The sequence below is a fragment of the Pseudophryne corroboree genome, unplaced genomic scaffold (assembly GCF_028390025.1).
Source record: "Pseudophryne corroboree isolate aPseCor3 unplaced genomic scaffold, aPseCor3.hap2 scaffold_2722, whole genome shotgun sequence".
In the NCBI taxonomy this organism is placed as follows: Eukaryota; Metazoa; Chordata; class Amphibia; order Anura; family Myobatrachidae; genus Pseudophryne; species Pseudophryne corroboree.
In genome coordinates, this window is record NW_026969385.1 from 9,308 (window position 1) to 36,973 (window position 27,666).

Genomic DNA, 27,666 nt, shown 5'->3' on the forward strand with positions numbered 1-27,666 from the left:
CAGGTGACCTAAAGCTTTCTTTAGTTGTTGTCTGCAATACTTGTATATAGTTATTGCCTAACTAAAGGGTTATTGTTGAGCCATCTGTTGAGAGGCTCAGTTATATTCATACTGTTAACTGGGTATAGTATCACGAGTTATACGGTGTGATTGGTGTGGCTGGTATGAGTCTTACCCGGGATTCAAAATCCTTCCTTATTATGTCAGCTCGTCCGGGCACAGTGTCCTAACTGAGGCTTGGAGGAGGGTCATAGTGGGAGGAGCCAGTGCACACCAGGTGACCTAAAGCTTTCTTTAGTTGTGCCCAGTCTCCTGCGGAGCCGCTATCCCCCCATGGTCCTTACGGAGTTCCCAGCATCCACTAGGACGTCAGAGAAAATACTGTAATGCTCCTGTAAAGTGCTGTAATGCTTAATGTACCTTAATATCTCCGCTGAAGTTTCTTATATTTGGCCATTGAGCATTAGTCAGATGGTAATTCACCCAGCGGAGAAGGAGCTCCTCGGGTGACAGTTTCATCAAATCTTCCAGTGTTTCTCCGTCCTTCAGTAACGCAATAAGAGCTGGAGAAAATGCAAACATCGTTAATCCAACTTTTCTTAAGAAAAGACTAAGAAATCATACATGAAATTAGATGTTTCAGAAAACCTAAAGCTAATTATTTCTGGCACAGATTTAAAAGTATAATAAATAACATTATAAAAGAAAATATTCCTGCTATATTACTATGCGCTTGCCACTATTCCCAAGAATGATTCCACTTTGAATGGCTGGCAATGTGCAGAGATGGGTAAATTAATTCAATCAATTCTGAAATTCATTTGAATCACCGAGATTAGCAAGCATCAAATTAATTAGCAAATTTGTTTAGATTCATCAAAAATGAAATAATTTGGAGAATCTGCCAATCCCATCCCCTGCTGAGGAGATCAGCAATAGCCTATAGCTGGAGTGTTTTTATCATTCTTCGTTTTGGAGTTGGCACATGGTAATGATAACAGGGCCAGAAGCTCCCCCATACAGTTCTAATGGGCCCTAAACACTGAAAGATTTAAGTGAACGATATGAACGTTCTCGTTCATTAATGAACGAGAACTCGTCCATATTGTTCAGTGTGTAGGCACCAACGATGAACGATGCGTGGCCCCATGCTCGTTCATCGTTGGTGCCCCGTCGCTTATGCATGCAGGCCAATATGGACAATCTCGTCCATATTAGCTTGCACTGCTATGGAGCCGGGTGACAGGGGGAGTGAAGAAACTTCACTCCCCCCGTCACCTCCCCCCGCCACTGTGTCGCCCGTCTGCCGTCGGCGGTCGGGCAGGTCAGCGGCGGGTCGCCGAGTCTGTAGGGCCCATTAGAGATGGCCTTGGCTTCACAGGATTGGATCCTTTTAAAGTACAGTAAATACTGTATACTGTGTAAATGTAAAAGACAATTGCCATACTTAGTAAACTATGTAACATTAAGGATGCATCCCTTCAATCCCCAATCAGCCAGCTAAAACGGATTTAATTGAATCTCAAAACGGCATCTTATTGGCTATCCGGCTGTCACGTGTTTTGGATAGCCAATAAGAAAAATCTGGATAAAGCCGAACTTGCCTTAATTTAGCATTAAAATCCAAGTGAATCCAAACCTGCACATCTCTAGTCTAAGCAACCTGGGTTTGTTTCTACTAAAACAGGTCAACAGCAAGCATGGCAGCCCCAGTATAGTAGGAGCCAGTCTCTGTCCAGCAGTGCAAAGCTTGTGATTCTTTGCAGGTGGGGATTACCCTGCAGTGAAAAGAACCCTTTATGCTAAAAGTGTAAATCCAAAAACACTTACCGTACATAGCTGATTATTCAGTATCATTGGCAAATTTGCAAATATGCAGATCGACCGCTCGCGCCTGCGCATGCGTACTGTAATTACAGTTTAATGCTAAATAAACTACAATTCTACTGTAGATAAGCAGTTTAACAGCTTGTGGCTATCTTTTCCTGTGGTATCCAATCTTAAGGTGCCCATACACTAGACGATATTATGAGCGATTTGGCCATTTCCAACGGATCGGAAATACAAACCGCTCATAATAGTGCAGATCGTTCAGTGTCTGTGAATGATCACGATGCGCGGCCCCGCTGGTCGTTAGTCAGAACTTCTGATCTTCCCTGCTGCAGAGAAGATCTGAAGCTATTGTCAATGATGGCATGCTCCTGGATGTAGCCACTCCCAGATCTTAAGATATATCTTATGTGTATTGTACTATATTGTTTGCCAGGGACTGCCGGGGAAGTTCAAGGGAAATCGTTAGTGAGAATGCATCGTTAACAGGTCATCTAGTCTATGGGACACAATGTATGCAGCTAAAATGTCTCTGTTAAGGCTGAAATGGCTCTCCTTGGGCCTCTCTAGCAGTGCAATGGTCAATACTGAATGTGTCATAGTGGCATGGTAAATAAATATATATATATATATATATATATACAGTATATGCTATTAAACACCTCACAGTCCCTAACCTGCTGGGCTGTAGCATTGCAAGAGTTAATTATAAATGTAGCATGGAGGGGGGGTTAACTGATGATACATACCTCCCAACATCATGCACGTCCAATAAGGGACACTTCTGCACGCCGAAAGCGCACATTCACAAAAAGGGAGTGTGACCACAGAAAGGGGCGTGGTCTTGGGCAAAGCGGGCATGGCTTCATGAAAATACTGGCGATCGCGAGCCACACCCCGGTTTTCGGCACAATGGAGGCATGGCCAGCACTCTGTGAGCTGCTGGCCATGACCCAAGCCTCTCTGCCTCACCCTGCCTAATGTGTGGCAGGAGCCTCCCAACTGCCCCACACACACACACACACACACACACACACACACACACACACACACACACACACACCGGGGCACTGTGGCCTGCGGGTGGGACAGCGTTACAGTCCCCCAAAAACTAGGACTGTCCCGCAAAAATCGCAGTTGGGATGTATGCTTATAGTCTGCCCTCAATGTGTGCTCCTGGGGGTGAGAACACACCCATCCATAAAAATACCACTAGGGTGTTTCTATGATGGTACCTAGTTCCTGATAGGATCCACAAAATATACCCAGAAACCTTGCATCTGTTAGCACGGATGCAGTCAGGAGGACACACTGTTCCACGTGTACAGGGAATGTCCAGAAAAAGATCATTTATGGAGAAAAATCCACCTTATCTGCACAATCATGAAAATTCACATGCTCCTACACTCTCCTTCCATAACATTTTTTTTATGTGTCCAAACATATTCAATATATGATATGCTATATACTCAGTACCACTCAATGCCAAATAACTGCTCACTGGAAAAATAGAAATTAATTTTTAAGTTCTGTTGTTGAAAGGATTCAGTTTTTCTGTAATGCAGCTCTTGCATTATCTTAAATATGCCAAATAAATTCTCAACTGCATTGTTTCTCTGGTTCTTCCCCATTCTCGAACACAGGAGCCTGACACGGGAGCTACCAGTGTGCAACCCGCCTCAGGCGCCCCACTGCTGCTGTCTGCAACCCGGCATATTGCCGGGTTGGTGACGCTGCGGGGGCAGCGCTTGGAGATCACATGATCTCCAAGCACCGCCGGTACACAGAAAGTGAACTGGAAACTGGTCACACCGCACAGTGAGCCGGGCTGGACATGAGTTCGACACTGCTTGCGGCCAGGGGTGAAATACCCTTGCACTTTTCAGACCGCACCTGAACACGGGTTATGCACGCTCAAGTGCGTATAATTACTTCACAGAACGTAATGGATAAGTGGAATAGCCTCCCATCAGAGGTGGTAGAGGCTAAGACTGTAGAGCAAATTAAACATGCTTGGGACAGGCATATGAATATCCTTACAAATAATTAAGGTTCAAAAAGGGTTGAGATTGCTTAAAGGATAAAAAAAAGGGGCAGACTAGATGGGCCAAGTGGTTCTTATCTGCCGTCAAATTCTATGATTCTGTGTTTTCTATGTAACCCGTGTTCATAGGTGGCGTTCTGAAAGGGGTATAACTGTCAAAGTCAGAAAAATATCTCTACACACACTGCCATATTTGCACCTCATACTGGTCCGCGCTGCGCATGCGTACGCTCTCCCGTACGTGCACATACTCACAGTCGCGGGCACCCGCAGGCGCACGGTATGCGTATTTACGGTAGAGTTTATGCGATCGTAGCGTGCGACTCAATCATTACATATTTTCACTATATAATGTATTTTGTAGATCATGGTCCCTTTGATAGATTCTGCAAGTTTGGTTAATATAGAATGTTCATGAACAGAGAAATCCCTCTTTGTTTGATACGAAGGGTCAGACAGGAGTAATACAGTGGTGTTTAGTATCCATCGGAAGAACATTTAATTAGCAATATTCCGGTGTTGGTTTGGAGCAGATTAATCGCTCGTGCGAATAGTTATGGACATAAGAAGTTTATGAACATTTACTTTATTTGCACTTTATTACCCATGCGGCGGGAAACCCAGTTTCCCTCCCACCTGAGCTGTTGGAAATAGTCACAGCCCACCTGTATGAATCAACCTATGACCTTTTGTTATAATGCGAAGCCGAATTCCTGTGTCCAATGAACAATGAGATTGTAGGGACCATTGAATTGTATTGTGTGTGGGGCATAAATAGGCAGGCCGACCGTATCCAGTTCTCTCTCTTCAACGGTTCTCATTGCTGATAATCGGGAGCTGGATATCGAGGCGCATGCGATCGTTTCCCCTTGTGCGTAAGTGTTTCTCCGCAATCATATTGTCTTGATGTTATTGTGAGCCATCTCTCTCTCTCTTCTATTTCTCCCTTATTTTTCCCTTGATTGTATTGTATTGTATTGTATGGTATTTCCTGTGTAATTATCTGGTTAGTTAGTCTATGTTATATTGTAGTGTATGCTTTGTACTGTGATTCTTTTGCAAGTATAATAGTCATAATACATATAATAGGTTTTGGACCCTAAGCCCAGGTATCTGTGTATTTCTTATAGTGTTAAGTATTCCCTGAGCGTCGGTGACGCCCAAGCAGCTTTGTAGTTAATCAGGTTACACCAGGTTGCATTTACACTCTATCACCACACTAAGGTTTACTGTATATTTCGTTGTTAATGGTATAGATATAAAGGTTTAACGTTGTAAGCGTCTGCACCGCTGGTGATCTCCTCGTGGTCCCGAGCGTCCGCTACGCTATAGCGAATCATTACGTTAGTCGGCAGCCAATAGCGTGCCTGCCTGTGATCTCTGGGCCGTAAGCGAACGTGACGCTTGAGCGTCTCGACTACGGTTGAGCGATCGTTACGCAACTTGCGTACCATTACGGTACTTCTTACGTAGATAGCGTACAGTGTTCTTAGACCTCTTAAAGTGTTTTATATACGATAAATATTTAGCTTTATCAATTGCGGGCTCGTCCAGTCCTTCACATATCTGCACTAGGTAGATCAGCAGACATTATCCCTCAGCAAAGGGCGGGAGGTTGTATCCCTCGTAGTGCTGACGGGATAAGCGTCTGCTTCGCTTAGGTAAAGGGTGCTGAAGGAATCCGGGAACCGGAGGTAAGAGCAAAACGCTAGTGTCTTTTGAAACTGTTTATTTTTCTGTCTTGCGTGTGTACGCACACATATATATCTGCATTCCTTTTTCATTTGTGTATTTTCGTATATCACTCTCCTGTCTGCCAGTTTTATAGTTGATAAACGTGCTGAGAGAGATTTGCCGCTATTTCAATAGTTTGAGTAAAGGTAATATAGTTAAAGTGAAGACAAACACACAGTTTTTGCCTGGGAGATAAGGCGAAGTCAGTGTGGTGTGTGGTAGATGATCAAGGATCATCTACATTGATAAAAGTATAAATTGTGTTACGGTGGATCTTTGCTTTGCGTACACGTGTCTCTAACAAAGACTTGCGTACGCAATCCAAAGGCCGACGCACGCAGCGTATATTACGCAACGGAGCGTCTGGGTACGCCCACGTAACTCAAACAACAGGCGATAAGTAGCGCAACGCGGTAAATAGCGCAAGGCGATAAATAGCACAAATTGATTTCAGTTTTCCAAAACTTAGTTTAAATACCTTACTTTACTGCAACACCTCTGGGGAGAGCTATCAGACTACGGGAAATGATTTTTTTCTGATCAGAAAACTATAAGAATGATAGTGGGTTGAAAACGGTATGAGTGTATTGAATCCCGCTTTGTGGACTTTGTGATCTGTGTGATAATCCCGCTTTGTGAACTTTGTGATCTGTGTGGAACATGATGAGCACGGCCTGAAGTGAAAACGTGCAACAGAGTGTGATAAAGTTTTCGTTGTGTTACGCTCTGGCTGTTTTGGAGCACAGTAGGGAGACTCCAATGATCCTACCATTTATGGGCAACAAGTGTCTATAAGTGGTACGATTGGACCGCACGGTTGTATGTGTGACCAATAACGCAACGTGATATGAGGTCGTATATCCATGCGTAAATCTTGCCCTCATACGTGTTGTAGGGAGCACATGCAAGCGTGATTTGTGTAAAGAAAAAGGAAGGGAATTTTCTCAGGAAAATCTCTAAAGATAGGGCCTGCAACGGCTACACGTGTCTGCTAGAAGCCGGACCGGAGATACCCGGAGCAGAAGAAGTTCAGTGGAAGAGCTTTAAGGATTTCCAACGAATTTCTGTGTTTGGTGCATTTTAGGAAGTTTTTCTGTGTTAAAAAGGTCCACAATGGAAGCCAAGTGCACGACACAGAGACAGTCGGCAGTCAGGATTCAGACTCCAGAAGCTTGCAGACCCCGAGGGTCTGCTCGGTTAGTAATGTGGGGGAAATATGGTCCCCACACTGAGACCTTTTGTGATGAATGGACACGAATGACTGCGGAGGATAAGGCACCATTTCCCGGGATAGGTAGTTTTGACTCAAAGGTGTTGCATAATTTAAGGAGAAGGATATGTCTCATTAAATCAGCAAAGAGACGAATCAAGCATTATGATTGTTTACAGTTATGGCAACAGGAGGGTGACATGCAGAGAAATGTAACATACATACCTAACTTTCATCTTGAGAGGAGAGACATGGCAATGGAGGGGATTATGGTTGCGGAGAAAAGCACAAGGGTGAACAATAAAAACGCTCTTAGCAACTGTAGTATAGATGATAAGAATAAGTGTAATAAATGTAACAATGCTAATTGTAATACTGTTGAATGTACAACTATTAACCCATGCAAGTCGCACCCCATGTTAAACTTTCCTCAGGAACACCAACAAGAAAGTGAACCCAGAACGATGTCGGCACCTCTTCCAGAAGCCATCACACAAGACATCCAGGTGGACACGACCAAATCGGTAAAGACTGTAATCAAACCCCCTAACGGAGGGTCAGGTGAGGTCGTGTCCACAGGTACGTATGGTATTATACATTACGCACAAACAAATGTACCTCATATTGTAGAATCAATTCAGAATGACGTTACTGGACTTAATCCTGTCAGGGTAATTGCAGTACCAAATGGGAAAACTGACCCTTCAGGAGTCACCCCCGTCAGGAACATCGCCATGTACTGCCCTTTTTCCCGAACAGAATTAAGAACAATTCTGTCTGAATTTCCTGATCCCAGGAAAGACTTGGTTGCTTGTCAAAGATACATTAGAGTGCTAGGACATACTGCAGAGCCAAATAACAAAGATTGGAGGACAGTTTTGAGGGCATGTTTACCCCCCGATGTTGATTCATTTAAATTTATCACTGATTGTAAGCTAGATGAGGAAGTGCCACTAACAGACGAGTATAACCAAGATAATGTAAAAAGAATCAATCTACAGTTGAAAGAATATTTTCCTACAGTAGTAAAGTGGAATAAAATCTTTACAATAAAACAAAAAGAAGGTGAATCCGCATCAGAGTATTTTCACCGGGCTCTGCAGGATATGGCTAGGTACACTGGTATAGATGACATTGAAACTAATGTACACCACAGGGAGGTAGCTGTGTCTGTATTAATGGACAGCTTAAAAGACACACTAAAAATCAGGGTACAAACCTCCATACCACATTGGAGAGGTATCTCGGTGGCGGCATTAAGAGAGTCCGCTATCGAGCATGACCGAAATATCCAAAGAACCAGGGAAGCGCAGGGAAAGCGGTTGATGGCACTGAACATCCAAGCACTAGAGGATGCATCAAGTCGACCGGAATCCCAGGCCCCTAGCACATGGAGAAAGCCAAGGATTTGTTATCATTGTAGAAGAGAAGGGCATTATGCCAGCAACTGTAATAACCCACATAAAGTCAGACCCCCTAGACCAAGAAATTAGCAAAATTATAACACACACGATTATAATCAGGGATCACATAGGAAGAATTTTGGGCCACACCCATGATATGTAGTCAGGAAAAGGTGATCATTAGGACTGACGGTAAGCCTGAGGTAACGGTTAATAAATTGGGAGGTCATTCACTGAAGACACAGGAATGACCGGGTGAAAAGTTGTAAATGTATCTGTGAAATGTTTCTTTTTCTATCCCCATCTCTGACGATTATTGGTAAGAATTCAAACATTGCATATCCGCTTGGTCCTTGCAGGAGTCTACCAAACCCCAGCATGACCTATCCACCACAATGTATTCTGGCCAGATACAGACAGTGGAATATGGAGGTGCTGGTGGGGAGGGACTGCTCAAGGAAACCATTAGACACGTAGATATGACAGCCTGATAATGCTAACAATGTTTTCTTAATGTTGAAAAATGTTTGATAAAAATGCTTTGTTTCTCGTTTCCTATTGATGTTTGTTGTTGAGTTATGCAATATATATATGCACATGAAGTGTTCTCTCTCTCTCTTTTGTTTTTTTTTCCGTTTTCTCTCTCTTCTCACTCATGTTTTCATGGTTTAAAGATGGTATGTCACCCCTCAGTTGGACCAATGGTAATGCCAGATTTTTGCTCCTTACAGAAAGATCGCTGATTAGGAAGGAATATTGCATCACCAGAATGTTCATTTGGAAGACTGAAGAGACAGCACCTTTTTGAGAGGACAGCAGAACAAAAAGAACAACAAGACGAGAGAACTTATTATCGTAACAAGTTCTCTCCCCCTCAAACTGTTTTCTTATACCCCCATTACAAATTTCTTCTTTTCTCCTCCTGTAAGATGGACTTGCCCCAAGAGACTGTGATATGGATTTTCCTGTTGACCATGATGTTGACCAGAGCAGTCTGTTTCGGTGAGAGTACCAGTGAGGTCGAGAAAGGATCCAGAAAGGTCCTGATGACTGAGACGGAGGTGTAAATTTCCAATAGCAACCCAATCACCAAGCAAAGGCGAGTACCGGACACGATCTAACAACCTTGTTATTTGTAAACATTTTGAAGGATTGTTAGTTTAAGAAGAAAACTGTATCTGTAGGCTCTGTAACAATGTCATTGAGGATGGGTGCATTAAGAAATGCCAATCCAGTTTTAATATCCATATGGACCGGCATCCATTGAGTGACTATCACTCCTTAGTGGGTAATGTGTTAAACAAAACAGATTGTTGGGTATGCTCTCAAGTACCTCAGGGTCATAGCAAATCAGGGCTAGTACCATTTCCTTTAACGATAGAGGAGGTACTTGAGTTAAATGGTGGGAGACCGGTGGACCGGAGGTTTAATATCTCCAGCCCTCCTAGTTTGAAGCTCCACCAATACCACGTGGATAGGTCCCTATTATGTTTCAACATCTCTAATCCCAGAAAGCCGGGAAATTGGGAAGTGTCATGGAGTAACCACACCATGACCTTTTCGCATAGAGCAGATAGAATGCCTACAGATACAGAGCTTGTACGCCACATAGCCAGTAGAGGAAAATCTTTCCGGTATAGGTATACCTTAGGAAATAGGATTACTAAAGTTGGAGAAGTATCACCAGGATACTGTGCACATATCGTACAACCTGATACGTGTACTAAGCAGATGGAAGAATTAGGGTCAGGAGATTTCACATGGAAGGTGTGTAATATGGTTATGTCCTACTCCGTCCCATATGTTCTCCCCGATGATGCATATTTCATATGCGGGAGAAAGGCGTACAAGTGGCTTGCCCCAAACTCTGAAGGATTGTGTTATATTGGAAAAGTATTGCCTGAAGTAATGACTGTGTCACATGACAAAATGAAAGACATACACCATGGTGCCCAAGCTCCTTATACTCACACCCATTACGAGCACGTTGTTAAAAGGCACCTGATAGAGAAGACAGAGCATCCGGCCTCTGATCTGATAAGTGAATCCACCGGGATTCAATTCTTAATCGCGTTAGATTTCACCCGCACCGCTAGAGGAGTGCTGAATTATAAATACATATCGGCGCTCGCAAATTTGTTAGATAATATCACTGAAATGTATGATGACACATTTAGGTATACTGGAAGGGAACTTCAAGCTTACAAAACAGAACTAGTCCAGCATAGAATGGTTCTCAATTACCTCACAGCAGTGACAGGCGGATATTGTGTCACACTGGCAACACAATACGGCGTGAAATGTTGCACATATATTACGAATAGCACCGAGGATCCGGTCGAGGTCATAGACCAAAAGATGGACGATATTCTCCAATTGAAGTGGGAATTTCGCAGGAGACACAATCTCACTCTTGCTGCTGTAGGTAATGAGCTGACTGGTTGGGTGTCATGGTTGAACCCGCGAAATTGGTTTTCTGGTTTAGGAGACTGGGCTCAAGGAGTCATAATGGATGTTGGGAAGTTTCTCCTATGTATCTTAGGTGTTGTCATATCGATTGGATTGATATTTAGATGCGGTCAGGCTTTAATGAAGTGCAATCATCGTACCAGGGTAATGAGTTTAAGGAGTGAGGAAACTGTAATTAACCTGGACTTGATTTATGACCCAAATGTAGAAACAATGATGTGATGAAAATGCGATTTCTACGGTCCGTTTCTTTCACCTGTTTTTCCGTTTTCTCCAAGGTAACAAGACCCACTTGGACAAGGAAGTTGACGAGACGCTATACAGACAACGGATTGACCAAAGAAGAAGTTTTGACCACTGTAGATACGGACATTTGATGAACTTTGCCATGGATCCCCAGTTTCCCTAGAATTCTTAAACTTACGCTAGCCCAACATTTTTGTAAATCTATTGGCATTGACAAAGCTTTTTGCTCGCACCTAATGGGCAAAACAGCGCAAAGAAGACGACTTTCAACTGATACCGAACAAAACCTCAATCGACGACTGTACATTAACCTGACATAGAATACCACCGCATTTACCGTAATTATGTCTTTTCTTCATTTCTACAACCCTCAGGTAATGACACACATAGTCGATAGGGAATACAGGCACAGATATCAGCAATCACATATCTCCCCCATTCATGTATCATCAACTAAAATGTGCTTCCCCATTTTGTTACAACCAAAACCGAAAAGAGCTCGGTAAAGTTTGACAGCCCATCCACAGACCCGTACCACGGGATAAGAAGGAATTCAAATGTATACTTCGCAATACCTCGAAGCTTGATTTACAACACGTACGGCACGATGATACATGACCCCCCAAACATGGACTCATACACACATGCTTCTGCTATCTCACTAGGTCATACCCTCTTCCCACCTACTCCTCTCTCCTCCCTTACCCAACCATGGAAATGAATTAACCCCTAACATATATTTTTCTCCTTTTGAAATGTTTTCAGGAAGTGGCAGTTATTGTTGACTGCCAAAGGGTGGACTGTCAAAGTCAGAAAAATATCTCTACACACACTGCCATATTTGCACCTCATACTGGTCCGCGCTGTGCATGCGTACGCTCTCCCGTACGTGCACATACTCACAGTCGCGGGCACCCGCAGGCGCACGGTATGCGTATTTACGGTAGAGTTTATGCGATCGTAGCGTGCGACTCAATCATTACATATTTTCACTATATAATGTATTTTGTAGATCATGGTCCCTTTGATAGATTCTGCAAGTTTGGTTAATATAGAATGTTCATGAACAGAGAAATCCCTCTTTGTTTGATACGAAGGGTCAGACAGGAGTAATACAGTGGTGTTTAGTATCCATCGGAAGAACATTTAATTAGCAATATTCCGGTGTTGGTTTGGAGCAGATTAATCGCTCGTGCGAATAGTTATGGACATAAGAAGTTTATGAACATTTACTTTATTTGCACTTTATTACCCATGCGGCGGGAAACCCAGTTTCCCTCCCACCTGAGCTGTTGGAAATAGTCACAGCCCACCTGTATGAAACAACCTATGACCTTTTGTTATAATGCGAAGCCGAATTCCTGTGTCCAATGAACAATGAGATTGTAGGGACCATTGAATTGTATTGTGTGTGGGGCATAAATAGGCAGGCCGACCGTATCCAGTTCTCTCTCTTCAACGGTTCTCATTGCTGATAATCGGGAGCTGGATATCGAGGCGCATGCGATCGTTTCCCCTTGTGCGTAAGTGTTTCTCCGCAATCATATTGTCTTGATGTTATTGTGAGCCATCTCTCTCTCTCTTCTATTTCTCCCTTATTTTTCCCTTGATTGTATTGTATTGTATTGTATGGTATTTCCTGTGTAATTATCTGGTTAGTTAGTCTATGTTATATTGTAGTGTATGCTTTGTACTGTGATTCTTTTGCAAGTATAATAGTCATAATACATATAATAGGTTTTGGACCCTAAGCCCAGGTATCTGTGTATTTCTTATAGTGTTAAGTATTCCCTGAGCGTCGGTGACGCCCAAGCAGCTTTGTAGTTAATCAGGTTACACCAGGTTGCATTTACACTCTATCACCACACTAAGGTTTACTGTATATTTCGTTGTTAATGGTATAGATATAAAGGTTTAACGTTGTAAGCGTCTGCACCGCTGGTGATCTCCTCGTGGTCCCGAGCGTCCGCTACGCTATAGCGAATCATTACGTTAGTCGGCAGCCAATAGCGTGCCTGCCTGTGATCTCTGGGCCGTAAGTGAACGTGACGCTTGAGCGTCTCGACTACGGTTGAGCGATCGTTACGCAACTTGCGTACCATTACGGTACTTCTTACGTAGATAGCGTACAGTGTTCTTAGACCTCTTAAAGTGTTTTATATACGATAAATATTTAGCTTTATCAAACCAGCGTCTAGTTGTCATTGTATAGGCTGTTTTAGAAAAATGACAGAAGATGATTGGTTGGTACTTTATCTTTCTCCACTTTATCTCTGTCCAAGCTTTGATAAATCTCCCCCTTGCTCTAAACACATATGTAATTTACGATAATCCGTTGTTATACAGTATTTACAATTTGATCACTTGTGTAAATGCTTTATAGATTATATTGCATGGACTCTACCTTAGCTGTTTGATTTTTTTTTTTAAACAGTTATAAAAATACAGAACTGACACCACTGCATTGAAGTGAAAGCTGTATTATAATTTTCACCTAATATTTAGTTGTTGTTTTTTTTTGTTTGTTTTTTTAATCTACCTTCATTCTTGGAGATTTCAATGTCAGCAAACAATCCAGCTTTAATAATCTGCCATAACAGGCCCAAAACCAAGTGTGGTTTTCCTTCTTTTAAATCTTGTGCACCGATATTCACTACTGTGCAACCGATGGCAGAGGCTGAATTCAGCGCTAGATTAATATTTTCCTGCAGAAATATTAAAACAAATCTTTGTAATACAGTAACTGGTTTAAATGTGGATATTGTTAAATAGCTATATGCACATACCATATAAACAGCCTTTCACCTGCTAAGTATCGAATAGTGGCAATATTATTTAAAAATGAAATAACAGTATCAATATTTTTATGTCAACTGAAGTAATTATTGATGGAGGTGGACTTTTGTATTTGGAGTACTGAAAAGATCATGGGGGGATGTTGTTGGGGGGTGTTGATTTATCAAACTTGGAGAAAGTTAAAGTGGAGATAAATAAAGTACTAACCAATCAGCTTCTGTCATTTTATAGGCTGGGTTTGAGAATCTGTTTGGTTGGTTCTTTATCTCTTTCCACGTTATCTCTCTCCCAGCTTTGATAAATCTCCCCAGAGGATAGAGACTTGAGGTTACTAGTGCCGGAGTTTCAGTTTTTCGGTTATTTTCCGTCAATTTAAATTCACCCAAAAAAACTTGCTGAAAACGTGGAAACTTAATTTGCACTGCATTACATTTTCACCTATGTGTGTGTGTGTACTATGGTACAAAAAAATTTAAAATTCTGCATGATTAGAATGATGCACTGTTGATACATGATCACCACCTTCTGAGCAAACTTGGTATTGCAGCAGCTGTCTCCCCAAGCCAACTTTTTATTTAAATCTGTCATTTCCCAAGTCGTATCTCTAAACTAGTGAGAGATTCCACACATGCATCTGTAACATTCACTACTGCCAGTATTTGTTAAATGGCAATCTCCTCTTGCTTACTAATTCAGATTTATAGTAAAAGATAATGAAAAGTTTATGAATCTGTAACATAATCATTATAGTATTGATGACCAAAAACAAAATATACAGTACAGTATGTATAATCACTGACTGAAATGGTGAATGGTGTCAGCCTTGTTGTGTTTATGGCTCTCTCATCGATGGTGTCTGGTTGAGATAAGTTGACCATTTTGCTAAAATAGAAGAACAGAAATGAAAAACATTTGTTACTGTACTTTTCTTGTGTACAAACTGTACAGCTTCTTATGTCAGTTGTATTTGCTACACAGCACAATATTTTAAAGAAATTACAATTAAAAACTATTTTACTAATTATTTATGTTTACTTTGTGAAATTAAAAGGAATGATTTCTTCAACCACATACTGTACCTTGCAAGCATTGGGAATAAAAGCAATACCTGCTATTTCATCATTTGAGTTTAAGGAGGAGATTCAGTTAAACATGGTAAATTACAGCGAGTAATAACAGGAGGGAGCCTCAGGCTTTACTATTCAATTAGCCTCCCGATTTCTCCCAATAGGCTTGTTAATGCCCGTTAACGTGGGTGTTAACAGGGGTTAACACCTCACAGGCGAAAAAAAAATCTCTGATGACTGCTGGCTTTGGGGCTAATTGGTTAGCCCGGGGGATCAATTAGCCAATGGTAATCTACCGTGGCTAATTTAATTTCCCCCTAAGTATTTACAATAATGATAATAATGATAAGAATCTTGCAGAGTAAAGGGGGGTACTCACGGAGCGATATTCTAAGCAATCTGACTAGATTGCTTAGAATATCGGCAGGATCGCTCCGTGTGTAGCCCCCTCGGCGATAGCGATGCGCGGCCCCGCACATCGCTATCGCCGCTGCTAGATTGGCCTGCATGCAGGCCAATCTAGCGGGTCGCTCACTTCACCCGCTGGGTGAAGTGAGCGGCCCCCCCGTCTCCCCCCGCACGCTCAGCACAGATCGCGCTGTGCTGAGCGGCAGGAGAGATGTGTGCTGAGCGGTTCGCTCAGCACGCATCTCTCCTTGATCGGCCCGTGAGTACTGGGCTTAAGCTACTTGTTCATCAAACACATAGGGAAAGTGTGTGGGATAAACATGTACTGTGACCAGTACATGTTAACTTGGTTTACCATGGAGAATTATGCTATCATGAAAAAGAGAAACCACACAGCACCACCTACTGTCCATCCAGTGCAGCTCCTCAAGCAATATTCAGCCTGCAGCTGTTGTTATACTCCATTAAATTGTAAATGTCTGTTATGCTCTTATATTTTGTACAACTGCATAAAACATTGAGATACAGTATTCTATGTACATGCTGCTTTAACAAAAAAAGGCCCAAAAGGTTATTCTCATGCCCCAGGATACTGCTACTTATTAAACATCCCTCTGAATAAAACTGCAATTGTAAAGCGCAACGGAATTTGCTGCGCTATATAAGAAACTGTTAATAAATAAATAAATAAAATAACTGATATGCTGTTTCTTCTATTTCATTTTTAAAACTAGCAGTAAAAGCTGTGGAAGTGGGATATTCAGTTTGGTAAATGACAAAATTAGCATCATATTCTGGCAGAAACTTTAAAGGACCTGCTGACTCGCAAATGCCACCGGACTATGACATGCTGAAATGATGCGGGAGCTCGGCAAAGGGCACACTTTCTCCATGGAGGGCAAGAACTACTCAGTGTGGAATGGCAGAAGTCATCATTGCACAGGTATCTAATGATAGCATGTAGCACTGACTATACAATACCTGTACTGTGTTTGATACAATAGCATTGACTATACTGTGCAAGTCTGTTCCATGCTAGCTTTTCTGTACTTGTACTTTGCAGGTGATTGTTTCCCTTGCAGAACATATACTGCTCCTTTAGATAATAGGTGAGTAGCCTATGGGTTTGGACCCCATATGTGGTCCAAGATTCTATGTTGAGTTCTCCTTAAACATCAGATGTGAAGTACCTTCTATTGGGAACCAATGCTTCTATATGAGCACACCTATATTTTGGGGATCTCTATAACAATGGCACGCTAACACTTACAATACAAATGGTGCAAATACATTTAATTGTTTTGCATACAGGGAATACGCTGGCTGCTTTTGCATGTAGCACATAAATACTGAAATAGAATATAATAGATTACTGATGCTTTAAACCGCTGGTGCTGCAATGACAATAATAAAAGCTGTTCAAAAAGTAATGTTCTCAAGTCCGTTACTTGCTATACCCCAATCTGGAATCTGGAGACACAAGTCCCTTTGGGATTAGCATCTCACCACAGACACGTAGAAAAAAAATAATAATAATCCACAGGTAGCAAAGAAATGCCTTAATCCATAGCTGCCAAGAGATCATCCAGCCTCAGTATCAGAGGAGAAGTGGCCAATGTGTGGTGGTGGCCACACAGCTTTGTGAATACTGGGCACTCTGAAGAAGGGACAATGGGGTGGCACAGTAATGCTTACTTGACAGGCTCAGGTGCCCCATCCCATCTCAGTCTACCCAACTCTTGTCACTGGCCAGTGCAAACCTTTGCACTTGTGCAGATGCTGCCATATTGTTCCACATATTCATGCACTTCTCTGTACAGGTAGGCACATGTGTGTAGATATAGGTACATGATATTACAAAGGACCTTTCTCTTTGCAAACTTACATATTTGCAGTTCAAAAATGTCCCTTCAAGTCTTCAGCAGGGTTTATTGGAGAACTCATTACTCTCATACAATACTTACAGCAACAAAAAGTGTCACTAAGAAAAGTACAGTATATTCCTACAATTTACATTACCTGTAAATAATCAGTACAATATTCATTGTCACAGTCTTGAACGTCACGTTTATGGTATGTGCAGCCTTATCAGTCTGGAGTTTGTAGCCTTGTGATATGTTAATCTGGCTTTGCTTATCGCACAATAAATATAAAATGTTCTTAATATAGAAAAGTGAATGGTAATGGTTAATAATATGTGTTCCGTAAGTAAGCAATTAAACTCCATATTGAATTCCTTTAGGAGGACAGACTTACGTTTCTACCTAGATCGCGTAGTTCATCTAATGTAATCATCTGCTTATTTTCTAGGGATCAATATGTATTACCGACAGACGGTCAGGATGCCGGCCGTCTGTATACAGTCAACGACATCCTGACAGTCAGTAAGCCGCCAGCGGGGGTGAGCGCTAAAAAGCCCCTTGGGGTCTCTGTGACTCGCTGCACTCGCCACAGGTTCTGTTCCCACTCTATGGGTGTCGTGGACACCCACGAGTGGGAATAGTCCATGTGAGCCGGGATTCTGGCTGGCGGCAATGTCAGCAGTCGGGATTCCAACGTCGGTATCCTGACCGCCAGGATTCCAACTGCTGGCAATGTAACTGCATCCCATTTTCAGTGTTTGTGGATACCGCAGAAATGTAATGTAATTTACTGACAGACGGTGTTGGAGAATAGCAGAGGTCCCCTGGCTAAATATGTCACACCATAAAGTTCCTACAGTATCTTGTTAATAAATATTAGCCATCTATTCAAAGGCACACAAGTGCTTATTGACACAGATTAGGATACAATAATAAAAACAGCATAAGCTCAATAATAAACATAAAACATAAGTCCCAATGTAGCTGAACCAAGAAAGGCAGAAACGGAACTGAGTCTCAATGTTGTGAATGAAAAGAAGAGATTCCAGATAGTGTCCGTTTTAAATACTTGCCTCAAGGTTTGTTTGCAGTATCACAGAGCAGCGTATCAGGGGCACAGCATGTACTAGCGCCAATGCATTTTGAGCAGGGTGTGCTTTTTCTCAAGACTGTACATGCTGTTGAAAGTCCAGGTCTTTTATAGAAAGAAAACGTGGCACTTCCAGCACTGTAGCCGTGGACGCAACAGCTGCTTTCAACTCTGACTAAGGCCCATAGTGCAATATATTTTAATTTAAAAAAATGGGGGAGATGTACTAAGCTGTGTAAAGAGTGGAGAAGTGAGCCAGTAGAGAAGCTGCCATGGAAACCAATCAGCATTAAAGTAACATTTATAATTTGTATACTATAAAATTATACAGAGCAGCTAAGGGGGGAGGTTAGGGGTAGGGGAGAGGGGGGAACAGTCTTACCTCTCCCCTGTTGGGATTTCAACTATCGGGATGGCGAAGTCGGTATTCTGATCGCCGGCATCCCGCCCGCTGGGAACTCATGCTCAGCTGAACTAGGGTTACCACCTCATCCCAGTAATTCTGGACACGTAGTAATTACACAGGTTCTGTGGCTGATTAAAACCAGGTGAAATGGAGTTTTTAAGTCAGCCAGCCACAGAACCTGTGTAATTAATATGTGTCCAGAATTAAAGGGATGAGGTGATAACCCTATGCTGAACTAATATGGATGTGTCTCTCCATTGGGTGTAACAGGAAACAATTACCAGCTAGAAAAGAACTGGTATCAGTGAGCCCGGGACTTTTACAGTGTCGAGGACACAAAGCACTTTAAGAAATGACTGTTCTTTTCTATCTGGTAATTGTTTCCTTTCACACCCAATAGGGAGACACATCCAGGCGGGGGGTTCACTGTATAATAATTTCATGTACTGTTTAGTCATTTCATGAGATACAAATATTCTTATTAACATATACTGCAATAATAAGAATTTACTCACCGGTAATTCTATTTCTCGTAGTCCGTAGTGGATGCTGGGTACTCCGTAAGGACCATGGGGTATAGACGGGCTCCGCAGGAGACTGGGCACTCTTAAAAGAAAGATTAGGTACTATATCTGGTGTGCACTGGCTCCTCCCTCTATGCCCCTCCTCCAGACCTCAGTTAGGGAAACTGTGCCCGGAAGAGCTGACATTACTAGGAAAGGATTTGGAATCCAGGGTAAGACTCATACCAGCCACACTAATCACACCGTACAACTCGTGATAACTATACCCAGTTAACAGTATAAACAATAACTGAGCCTCTCTCACCAGATGGCTCATACAATAACCCTTTAGTTAAGCAATAACTATATACATGTATTGCAGAGAGTCCGCACTTGGGACGGGCTCCCAGCATCCACTACGGACTACGAGAAATAGAATTACCGGTGAGTAAATTCTTATTTTCTCTGACGTCCTAGTGGATGCTGGGTACTCCGTAAGGACCATGGGGATTATACCAAAGCTCCCAAACGGGCGGGAGAGTGCGGATGACTCTGCAGCACCGAATGAGCAAACTCAAGGTCCTCCTCAGCCAGGGTATCAAACTTGTATAATTTTGCAAAAGTGTTTGAACCCGACCAAGTAGCAGCTCGGCAAAGTTGTAAAGCCGAGACCCCTCGGGCAGCCGCCCAAGAAGAGCCCACCTTCCTCGTGGAATGGGCTTTTACTGATTTAGGATGCGGCAGTCCAGCCGCAGAATGTGCAAGCTGAATGGTGCTACAGATCCAGCGAGCAATAGTCTGCTTTGAAGCAGGAGCACCCAGCTTGTTGGGTGCATGCAGGATAAATAGCGAGTCAGTTTTTCTGACTCTAGCCGTCCTGGAAACATAAAGTTTCAGGGCCCGGACTACGTCCAGCAACTTGGAATCCTCCAAGTCCCTAGTAGCCGCAGGCACCACAATAGGTTGGTTCAAATGAAAGGATGATACCACCTTAGGGAGAAATTGGGGACGAGTCCTCCATTCTGCCCTTTCCATATGGAAGATCAGATATGGGCTTTTACATGACAAAGCCGCCAATTCTGACACACGCCTAGTCCAAGCTAAGGCCAAAAGCATGACCACTTTCCACGTGAGACATTTTAGCTCCACGGTCTTAAGTGGCTCAAACCAGTGGGATTTTAGGAATCCAACACACGTTAAGATCCCAAGGTGCCACTGGAGGCACAAAAGGGGCTGAATATGCAGCACCCCTGTAACAACGTCGAACTTCAGGCAGTGAAGCCAGTTATTTTTGAGAGAAAAAGGGATAGGGCCGAAATCTTGGCCTTTATGGATCCTAATTTTAGGCCCATAGTCACTCCTGACTGTAGGAAGTGCAGGAATCGACCCCCCTGGAATTCCTCTGTAGGGCCTTCCCGGCCACACACCAAGCAACCTATTTTCGCCATATACAGTGAAAAAGTCTTGCTGTCACGTCTTTCCTAGCCTTTATCAGCGTAGGAATAACTGCATCCGGAATGCCCTTTTCCGCTAGGATCCGGCGTTGAACCGCCATGCCGTCCAACGCAGCCGCGGTAAGTCTTGGATCAGACAGGGTCCCTGTTGCAACATGTCCTGACTGAGAGGCAGAGGCCATGGGTCCTCTGAGAGCATTTCTTGCAGTTCCGGGTACCGAGTCCTTCTTGGCCAATCCGGAGCAAAGAATATTGTTCACACTCCTCCGTTTATTACAATTCTCAGCCCTTGGGTCTGAGAGGAAGAGGAGGGAATATATAGACCGACTGGAACACCCACGGTGTTACTAGTGCGACCACAGCTATCGCCTGAGAGTCCCTTGACCCAGCGTAAAACCTTTTTATCTTTTTATTGAGGTGGGACGCCATGTAGTCCACCTGAGGCAGTTTCCATCAATTTGCAAAACTGCGTGAAGACTTGCGGATGAAGTCACCACTTTCCCGGGTGGAGGTCGTGTCCACTCCCGGAATGAACACTGCTGACAGTGCGCTTACTTGATTCTCCGCCCAGCGAAGAATTCTGGTGGCTTCTACCCTCGCCACCCCGCTCCTTGTGCCGCCCTGGCGGTTTACATGAGCCCCTGCGGTCTGACTGGATAAGAACCGGTTGGTCGCGAAGCAGGAACTCCGCTTGACTTAGGGCGTTGTATATGGCCCTTAGTTCCAGGATATTGATGTGAAGGCAAGTCTGTTGGCTTGACCACAAACCTTGGAATTTTCTTCCCTGTGTAACTGCCCCCCACCCTCGGAGGCTTGCATCCGTGGTCACCAGGACCCAGTCCTGAATGCCGAATCTGCGGCCCTCGAGAAGGTGAGCACTCCGCAGCCACCACAGGAGAGACACCCTGGCCCTGGGGGATAGGGTGATTAACCGATGCATCTGAAGATGTGATCCGGACCACTTGTCCAGTAAGTTCCATTGTCCTTGCATGGAACCAGCCGAAGGGGATGGCCTCGTATGATGCCATCATCCTTCCCAGGACTCGAGTGCAGTGATGCACTGACACCTGTTTTGGTTTTCAATGGATTCCTGACCAGTGTCATGAGCTCCTGAGCTCTCTCTATCGGGAGATAAACCCTCTTCTGGTCTGTGTCTAGGATCATGCCTAGGCGAGGCAGATGAGCTGTAGGAACCAACTGCGACTTTGAAATATATAGAATCCAGTCGTGTTGCCGTTTCACTTCCAGAGAAGGTGATACGCTGTCCAGCAACTGCTCTTTTGATCTCGCTTTTATGAGGAGATCATCCAAGTATGTGATAATAGTGACACCTTGCTTCCGCAGGAGCACCATCATATCCGCAATTACCTTGGTGAAATTGGTAATGACAATCCCGTACCGCAATTCTGAGGTACGCCTGATGAGGTGGATAATTGGGGACACGAAGGTATGCATCCCTTATGTCCCGATTAATTTCAGGCATGCAATGACCGCTCTTAGCGATTCCATCTTGAACCTGAACCTTTTCAGGTATATGTTCAGGGATTTTAATTCAATATGGGTCTAACCGAACCGTCTGGTTTCGGGATTATAACATGGTCGAATAATAACACCCTCTTGTTGAAGGAGGGGACCCTTGACCACCACCTGTTGAAGATACAATTTACGAATTGCAGTTAACACTGGCTCCCTCTCTTGGGGGGAAGCCCGCCGGGTCCTCGGTGAGGGGGCATCTTCTCACAGTCCAGCCTGTATCCCTGCGATACAATTTCTATTGCCCAGGGATCTAACAGGGAGTGAACCCACTTGTGGCTGAACTTACGAAGGCGTGTCCCCACCGGGCCTAGCTCCGCCTGTGGAGCCCCATTCGACATGCGGTGGATTTTTGTAGAGGCCGGGGAGGACTTCTGTTCCTGGGGACTAGCTGTGTTGTACAGCTTCTTTCCTCTGCCCCCGGCTCTGAAAAGAAAGGATGCACCTCAGACTTTCTTGTTTCTTTATTCGAAAAGCTGCATTTAATAATGTCGTGCTTTCCTAGGCTGTGCAGGAATATAAGGCAAAATATCAGAATTACCAGCTATAACTGTGGAGACCAGGCCCGAGAACCTTTCTCCACACAATCCTCAGCCTTCCATATGCCTCTTAAGTCGGCATCATCTGTCCAATGTATATTCTACAGGAGACGTCAAGTAGAAATCGACATAGCTTTTGTCTCTAGGACCCAGTATACTCATGTCCCTTTGGGCATGCTTTATAATTATATATCTATCACTTAAGACAGCATCTTAAAATATTTATATGCATACTAGGGTCTCAATCTCTGCCGATAAGGTACCTGTCCACGCTGCCACAGTGCTATAAACCCATGCCGACACAATCGCCGGTCTGGGTAGTATACTAGAATGTGCACACTATCTGCAGGATCCCTGAGAATAGCTAGTGCAAACAGGACACCCAAGGGGAAGATTCTCAACACATCCTGGCCCTAGTGGGGAAAGGATACAGCCTGAGAAATCTCTTGTGGGAAGCTGCCGTCTCTTGTCTGGAGATTCCCGCTCTTTTTCCTCATGAGAGGAGGGAAATTTACCTCAGCCTTCTTTCCCTTAACATGTGTACCCTCGTGTCAGGGACAGATGAGTCATCAGTGATATGCAAATCATCTTTTATTCCAATAATCATATATTGAATATCTTTTAGCCCTCTTGGCTGTAACTTTGCATTATCGTAGTCGACAGTGGAGTTAAACTCCGTGTCGATACTTTGTTATTTTGGATAGTGAACATAGAGAGACTCTGAAGGACTCTGTGACATAGGGACAGACCAGGGTAGATTTCCTTTCTGTTCCCTAACCTTTTGTGCAATAATTTTACCTCAGCACTTACACATATCCAAACAGGTGTCGGCGTTGTTGACGGAGACACCCTCCCACACACTTTTCCGCTCTATCACCTCCTTAGAGGAGCCTTTTACCTCAGACATGTCGACACATGCGTACCGACACACCACACACACAGGGGATGCTCTATTTGAAGACAGTTCCCCCTTTGGAGAGACAGAGAGAGAGTATGCCAGCACACACCACAGCGCTATATAATACAGGGATGTACACTATACTGAGTGATTTTTCCCCTATAGCAGCTTATATACACAGTTTTGCGCCTAAATTTATGTGCCCCCCCTCTCTTTTATACCATTTGTGTACCAGGATACTGCAGGGGAGAGCCTGGGGAGCTTCCTTCCAGCTGAGCTGTGAAGAGAAAATGGCGCCGGTGTGCTGAGGAAGAAGGCCCGGCCCCCTCAGCGGCGGGCTTCTGTCCTTTTATGTACTTTAATGGCGGGGGTTAATGCACATATACAGTTTATCAGACTGTATTATGTGCTTTTCGCCAAGTAAGGTAATCTAATTGCTGCCCATGGCGCCCCCCCCAGCGCCCTGCACCCATCAGTGACCGGAGTGTGTGGTGTGCTAAGGGAGCAATGGCGCACAGCTGCAGTGCTGTGCGCTACCTTAATGAAGACCGGAGTCTTCAGCCGCCGATTTTCAACTTCTCTTCGTTCTTCTGGCTCTGCAAGGGGGACGGCGGCGCGGCTCCGGGACCGGACGACCGAGGACTGGGCCTGTGTTCGATCCCTCTGGAGCTAATGGTGTCCAGTAGCCTTAGAAGCCCAAGCTAGCTGCAAGTAGGTAGGTTCGCTTCTCTCCCCTCAGTCCCACGTAGCAGTGAGTCTGTTGCCAGCAGATCTCACTGAAAATAAAAAACCTAACAAATACTTTCTTTTCTAGGAAGCTCAGGAGAGCCCCTAGGGTGCATCCAGCTCTGGCCGGGCACAGATACTAACTGAGGTCTGGAGGAGGGGCATAGAGGGAGGAGCCAGTGCACACCAGATATAGTACCTAATCTTTCTTTTAAGAGTGCCCAGTCTCCTTCGGAGCCCGTCTATACCCCATGGTCCTTACGGAGTACCCAGCATCCACTAGGACGTCAGAGAAATGGGGGTAATTCAGACATGATCGCAGCAGCAAATTTGTTAGCAGTTGGAGAGAACCATGTGCACTGCAAGTGGGGCAGATATAACATGTGCAGAGAGAGTTAGATTTGGGTGGGTTATATTGTTTCTGTGCAGGGTAAATACTGTCTGCTTTATTTTTACACTGCAATTTAGATCTCAGTTTGAACACATCCCACCCAAATCTAACTCTCTCTGCACATAGTATATCTGCAGCTAAACCTGGGCGCGATATGCACGATAACAGGGATCACTTTAGAAAGGAGATTGGGCGTGATATATTATTTGAATACCTCCCATTGTGTGGGATAGTTTAAGTATACTTGCACTGAGAATGTTTCACACTCATCACGTCTTATAACATTCATTTGCTTAAAATTGGAATGTCCATATACAGTACAGAGTGAGGGGGGGAAAAACTCACAGACTTTCATGGTTAACAAAAAAGGCATGGTAAACAGTTTTTTTTTCAATTGGTTTTGAATAAGATATCGAAATTTCTTAGCATATAGCAGCCTTCAGTTCATTAATGGTTCTTGGTCAATGTTTGTAGACATCAGTTGGCCCACGTTGGCTGTGTAGAGTGCTTTCATGAAGCTGATGATTGTTTTCCACCCAGTAATGACAATATTGCTTGTTAACGTACAGTAGGAAGACAAATGAAAGTGAGGTTTGTCAAGAAATTGCAGCGATAAGGCCAGACATGCAGGTGATGTGAAGCTTCAAAAATCAGCTACAAACGTGTATCACAAATGAAGGCCACCATCTGGATGATACATTTAAAACCAATTGAAAATAAACTGTATTCCATGCACTTTTAGATTATGTACTAAAAGTCTGAATAGCATTTACCATAGCTTTTTTGTTAACATTTAAAATCTGGGAGTTTCTTTTGTCTCACCCTGTACATCAAAACAGTTTCTAAAATGATTACACCATTCAGTTGATGTTTAATTAATATGCCATGTACCAAACTAACTGGTTGAAAACAACTGGGACCGTGGACAAAGCATGAAAAATGCATATGCATCTCATATTTCTCATTATGTTAACCCAACAAAGAGCAGGAGATTAATTTAGGCAGAAATAGAATTCATTAGTTGCTATTACAGGGATGCTAAATCATTGGCACAAAAACTTTCCATTAACAGAGTTAATAGATCATTAAATGTTGTATTATTTCACTGTATCTACCCCGTTCATTTTTTAAAACCTTTATTACATGTCCCATACTATACATATACCTACATTTTATTACACAACAAACTCCACTCAATGTAAACTGTAATGTTGTTACAATAATATCAATTTCTTTCCAGCATATATTAATAAAAACTAAAGTAAAAAGATTAAGTGATAGAGAAATGAAAACAACAGATTATGTCAACTAATTCCTCACTTTTTCTTGATGCTATATAAATGATCTAAAATACTGTAATCACTGAAAATGAGCACCAGAGACAATAATTAATAATTGTAAACATTACATTTAAACATCTAAATATGATTAAAAATTATAACACAAAACAATAGAAATGTTAAATAAAAGTATTTTAAAAAGGGTTCTAGTTGTGTCATTTACTAGGGTTCTAGTTGTGTTATTTACAGAGCTGAATGTACTGTATATACAGTACAGAATGTTATATTATTACAATAATTTAACATGGAAAAGAAAACAAAAAATATGATTTATAATAAATGGTAAAAGGTTTCTAAAATAAAACATTTTCAGCGCTATTCTTCTAAGTAATAATATATACTGTAGCTATACAGTCTTGGCTAATCTGGCTATAGATATAGGGGTATATTCAATCAGTGCCAAAGTTTCTGACAGTCGGAAAATCGGCCTCAGCAAATTCACCCATACCTTCAGGTTTTTTTTTTTCTCTAATCGGCACGGGCGAAAACGGACCCAAATACTGTCGAAAACGCCCGCAAATTTGTCAAAACACGTGGATCGCCGGCAAATTCACCAATCCACTTAGTTTTCGCCCAACAAGTCGGAAAAAAACAACAACCGGCACAGGCATTGAATAGGTCAAATGTTAATGTTAGATAAAAACAGGTGAAAAGTGCAGTTTTTTTGGACTGGTCTAAAAACGCCACTAATTGAATACCCCCCTAAGTAGATAATCAATGTTAATACATTTTATTTAGCCTTCAAGATCAACATACTACAGAATGTGCATGCTACATATAAATTTTAAGATAAGGCATTATGGAATATTTCTAGCACTTACCATAGCAAAATGCCATCTCGTAGTGATGTGAAGAGGCTGTTGTTGGATGGGTCCATGGGCAGAAGATGCTGACAGTGTGGATCATCTTTTAATGCTTTATTTATCCAGTTAACAAAAGCCACTTTCTCTTCCTCTGAAAACAGTAGCAGCACAGAAGAGTGACAGGATGAAGGCAATGACTTGCCCCATGATAACCCCATTCCCAGAGAAGCATGTCAGAGTATCACTTATCAGTGCTTTCAATAAAGGAATAAAGGGATGAAAGTAGGAGGAAGTGGAGGCTGCTGCATCTCACCTGAATAGGAATGCTGTGTTCCCTGGCTGGAAATAGCAGATGTGCCTCCTATCGCCGTTATCCCTTGTCTCCTGTTGATTGACTTTCGGAATGTTCGACTCACATCTTTACTTTTCAGATCTTGTATCAACTAGGTAAAGTGAAAAGTATAAAATTAAATAGTGAAAGAGTTATTATTTATTATTACTACTGCTTAATTAAAAAACACTACTTTATTACAGATGTGTCCTTATATACTGTGGCTCAAGTCACACCAAATAGCCCCTCCTGCCGTTCCAGCATCCATGGGACTATGCGCTTAATATGTGCTTATTCACACTGATAAGCACCAGGAGTGACCAAACTACATTACTAGCACTAAGGGAACATCACTTTTTATTTCAATCCCATATGTATGCCCTGGCACCGTGGCTTTGTCCTTAATGAACCCTGTGACATATTTTTCTTGGTGAGAAAGTCACTGCTCCAGTACCGTTTCAGACTGACAAGAGCCAGGTTGCACCCGGGAATGTGTACACGGGTGCTTCCCAGGTGTGACCCGGCTTGAGACCCCTTCAGACTTGCGGTCCGACCTGGCATATTGCCGGGTTGGTGACGTCAT

The 27,666-nt window shown here is 43.0% G+C and overlaps 1 protein-coding gene across 1 annotated transcript; it reads right to left on the minus strand.

The window, feature by feature from the left end:
- Nucleotides 1-420: 420 nt before the first annotated feature.
- On the minus strand, nucleotides 421-27,666 carry LOC135013708 (plastin-1-like; the record flags this gene model as incomplete). Its single annotated transcript, XM_063952652.1, has 6 exons — nucleotides 27,538-27,666; nucleotides 27,066-27,195; nucleotides 26,771-26,903; nucleotides 14,533-14,614; nucleotides 13,476-13,641; nucleotides 421-563 (listed from the first exon to the last, which is right to left on the minus strand). Coding segments are annotated over exons 1-6 (783 nt in total), but the record flags the coding sequence as incomplete, so codon positions are not given.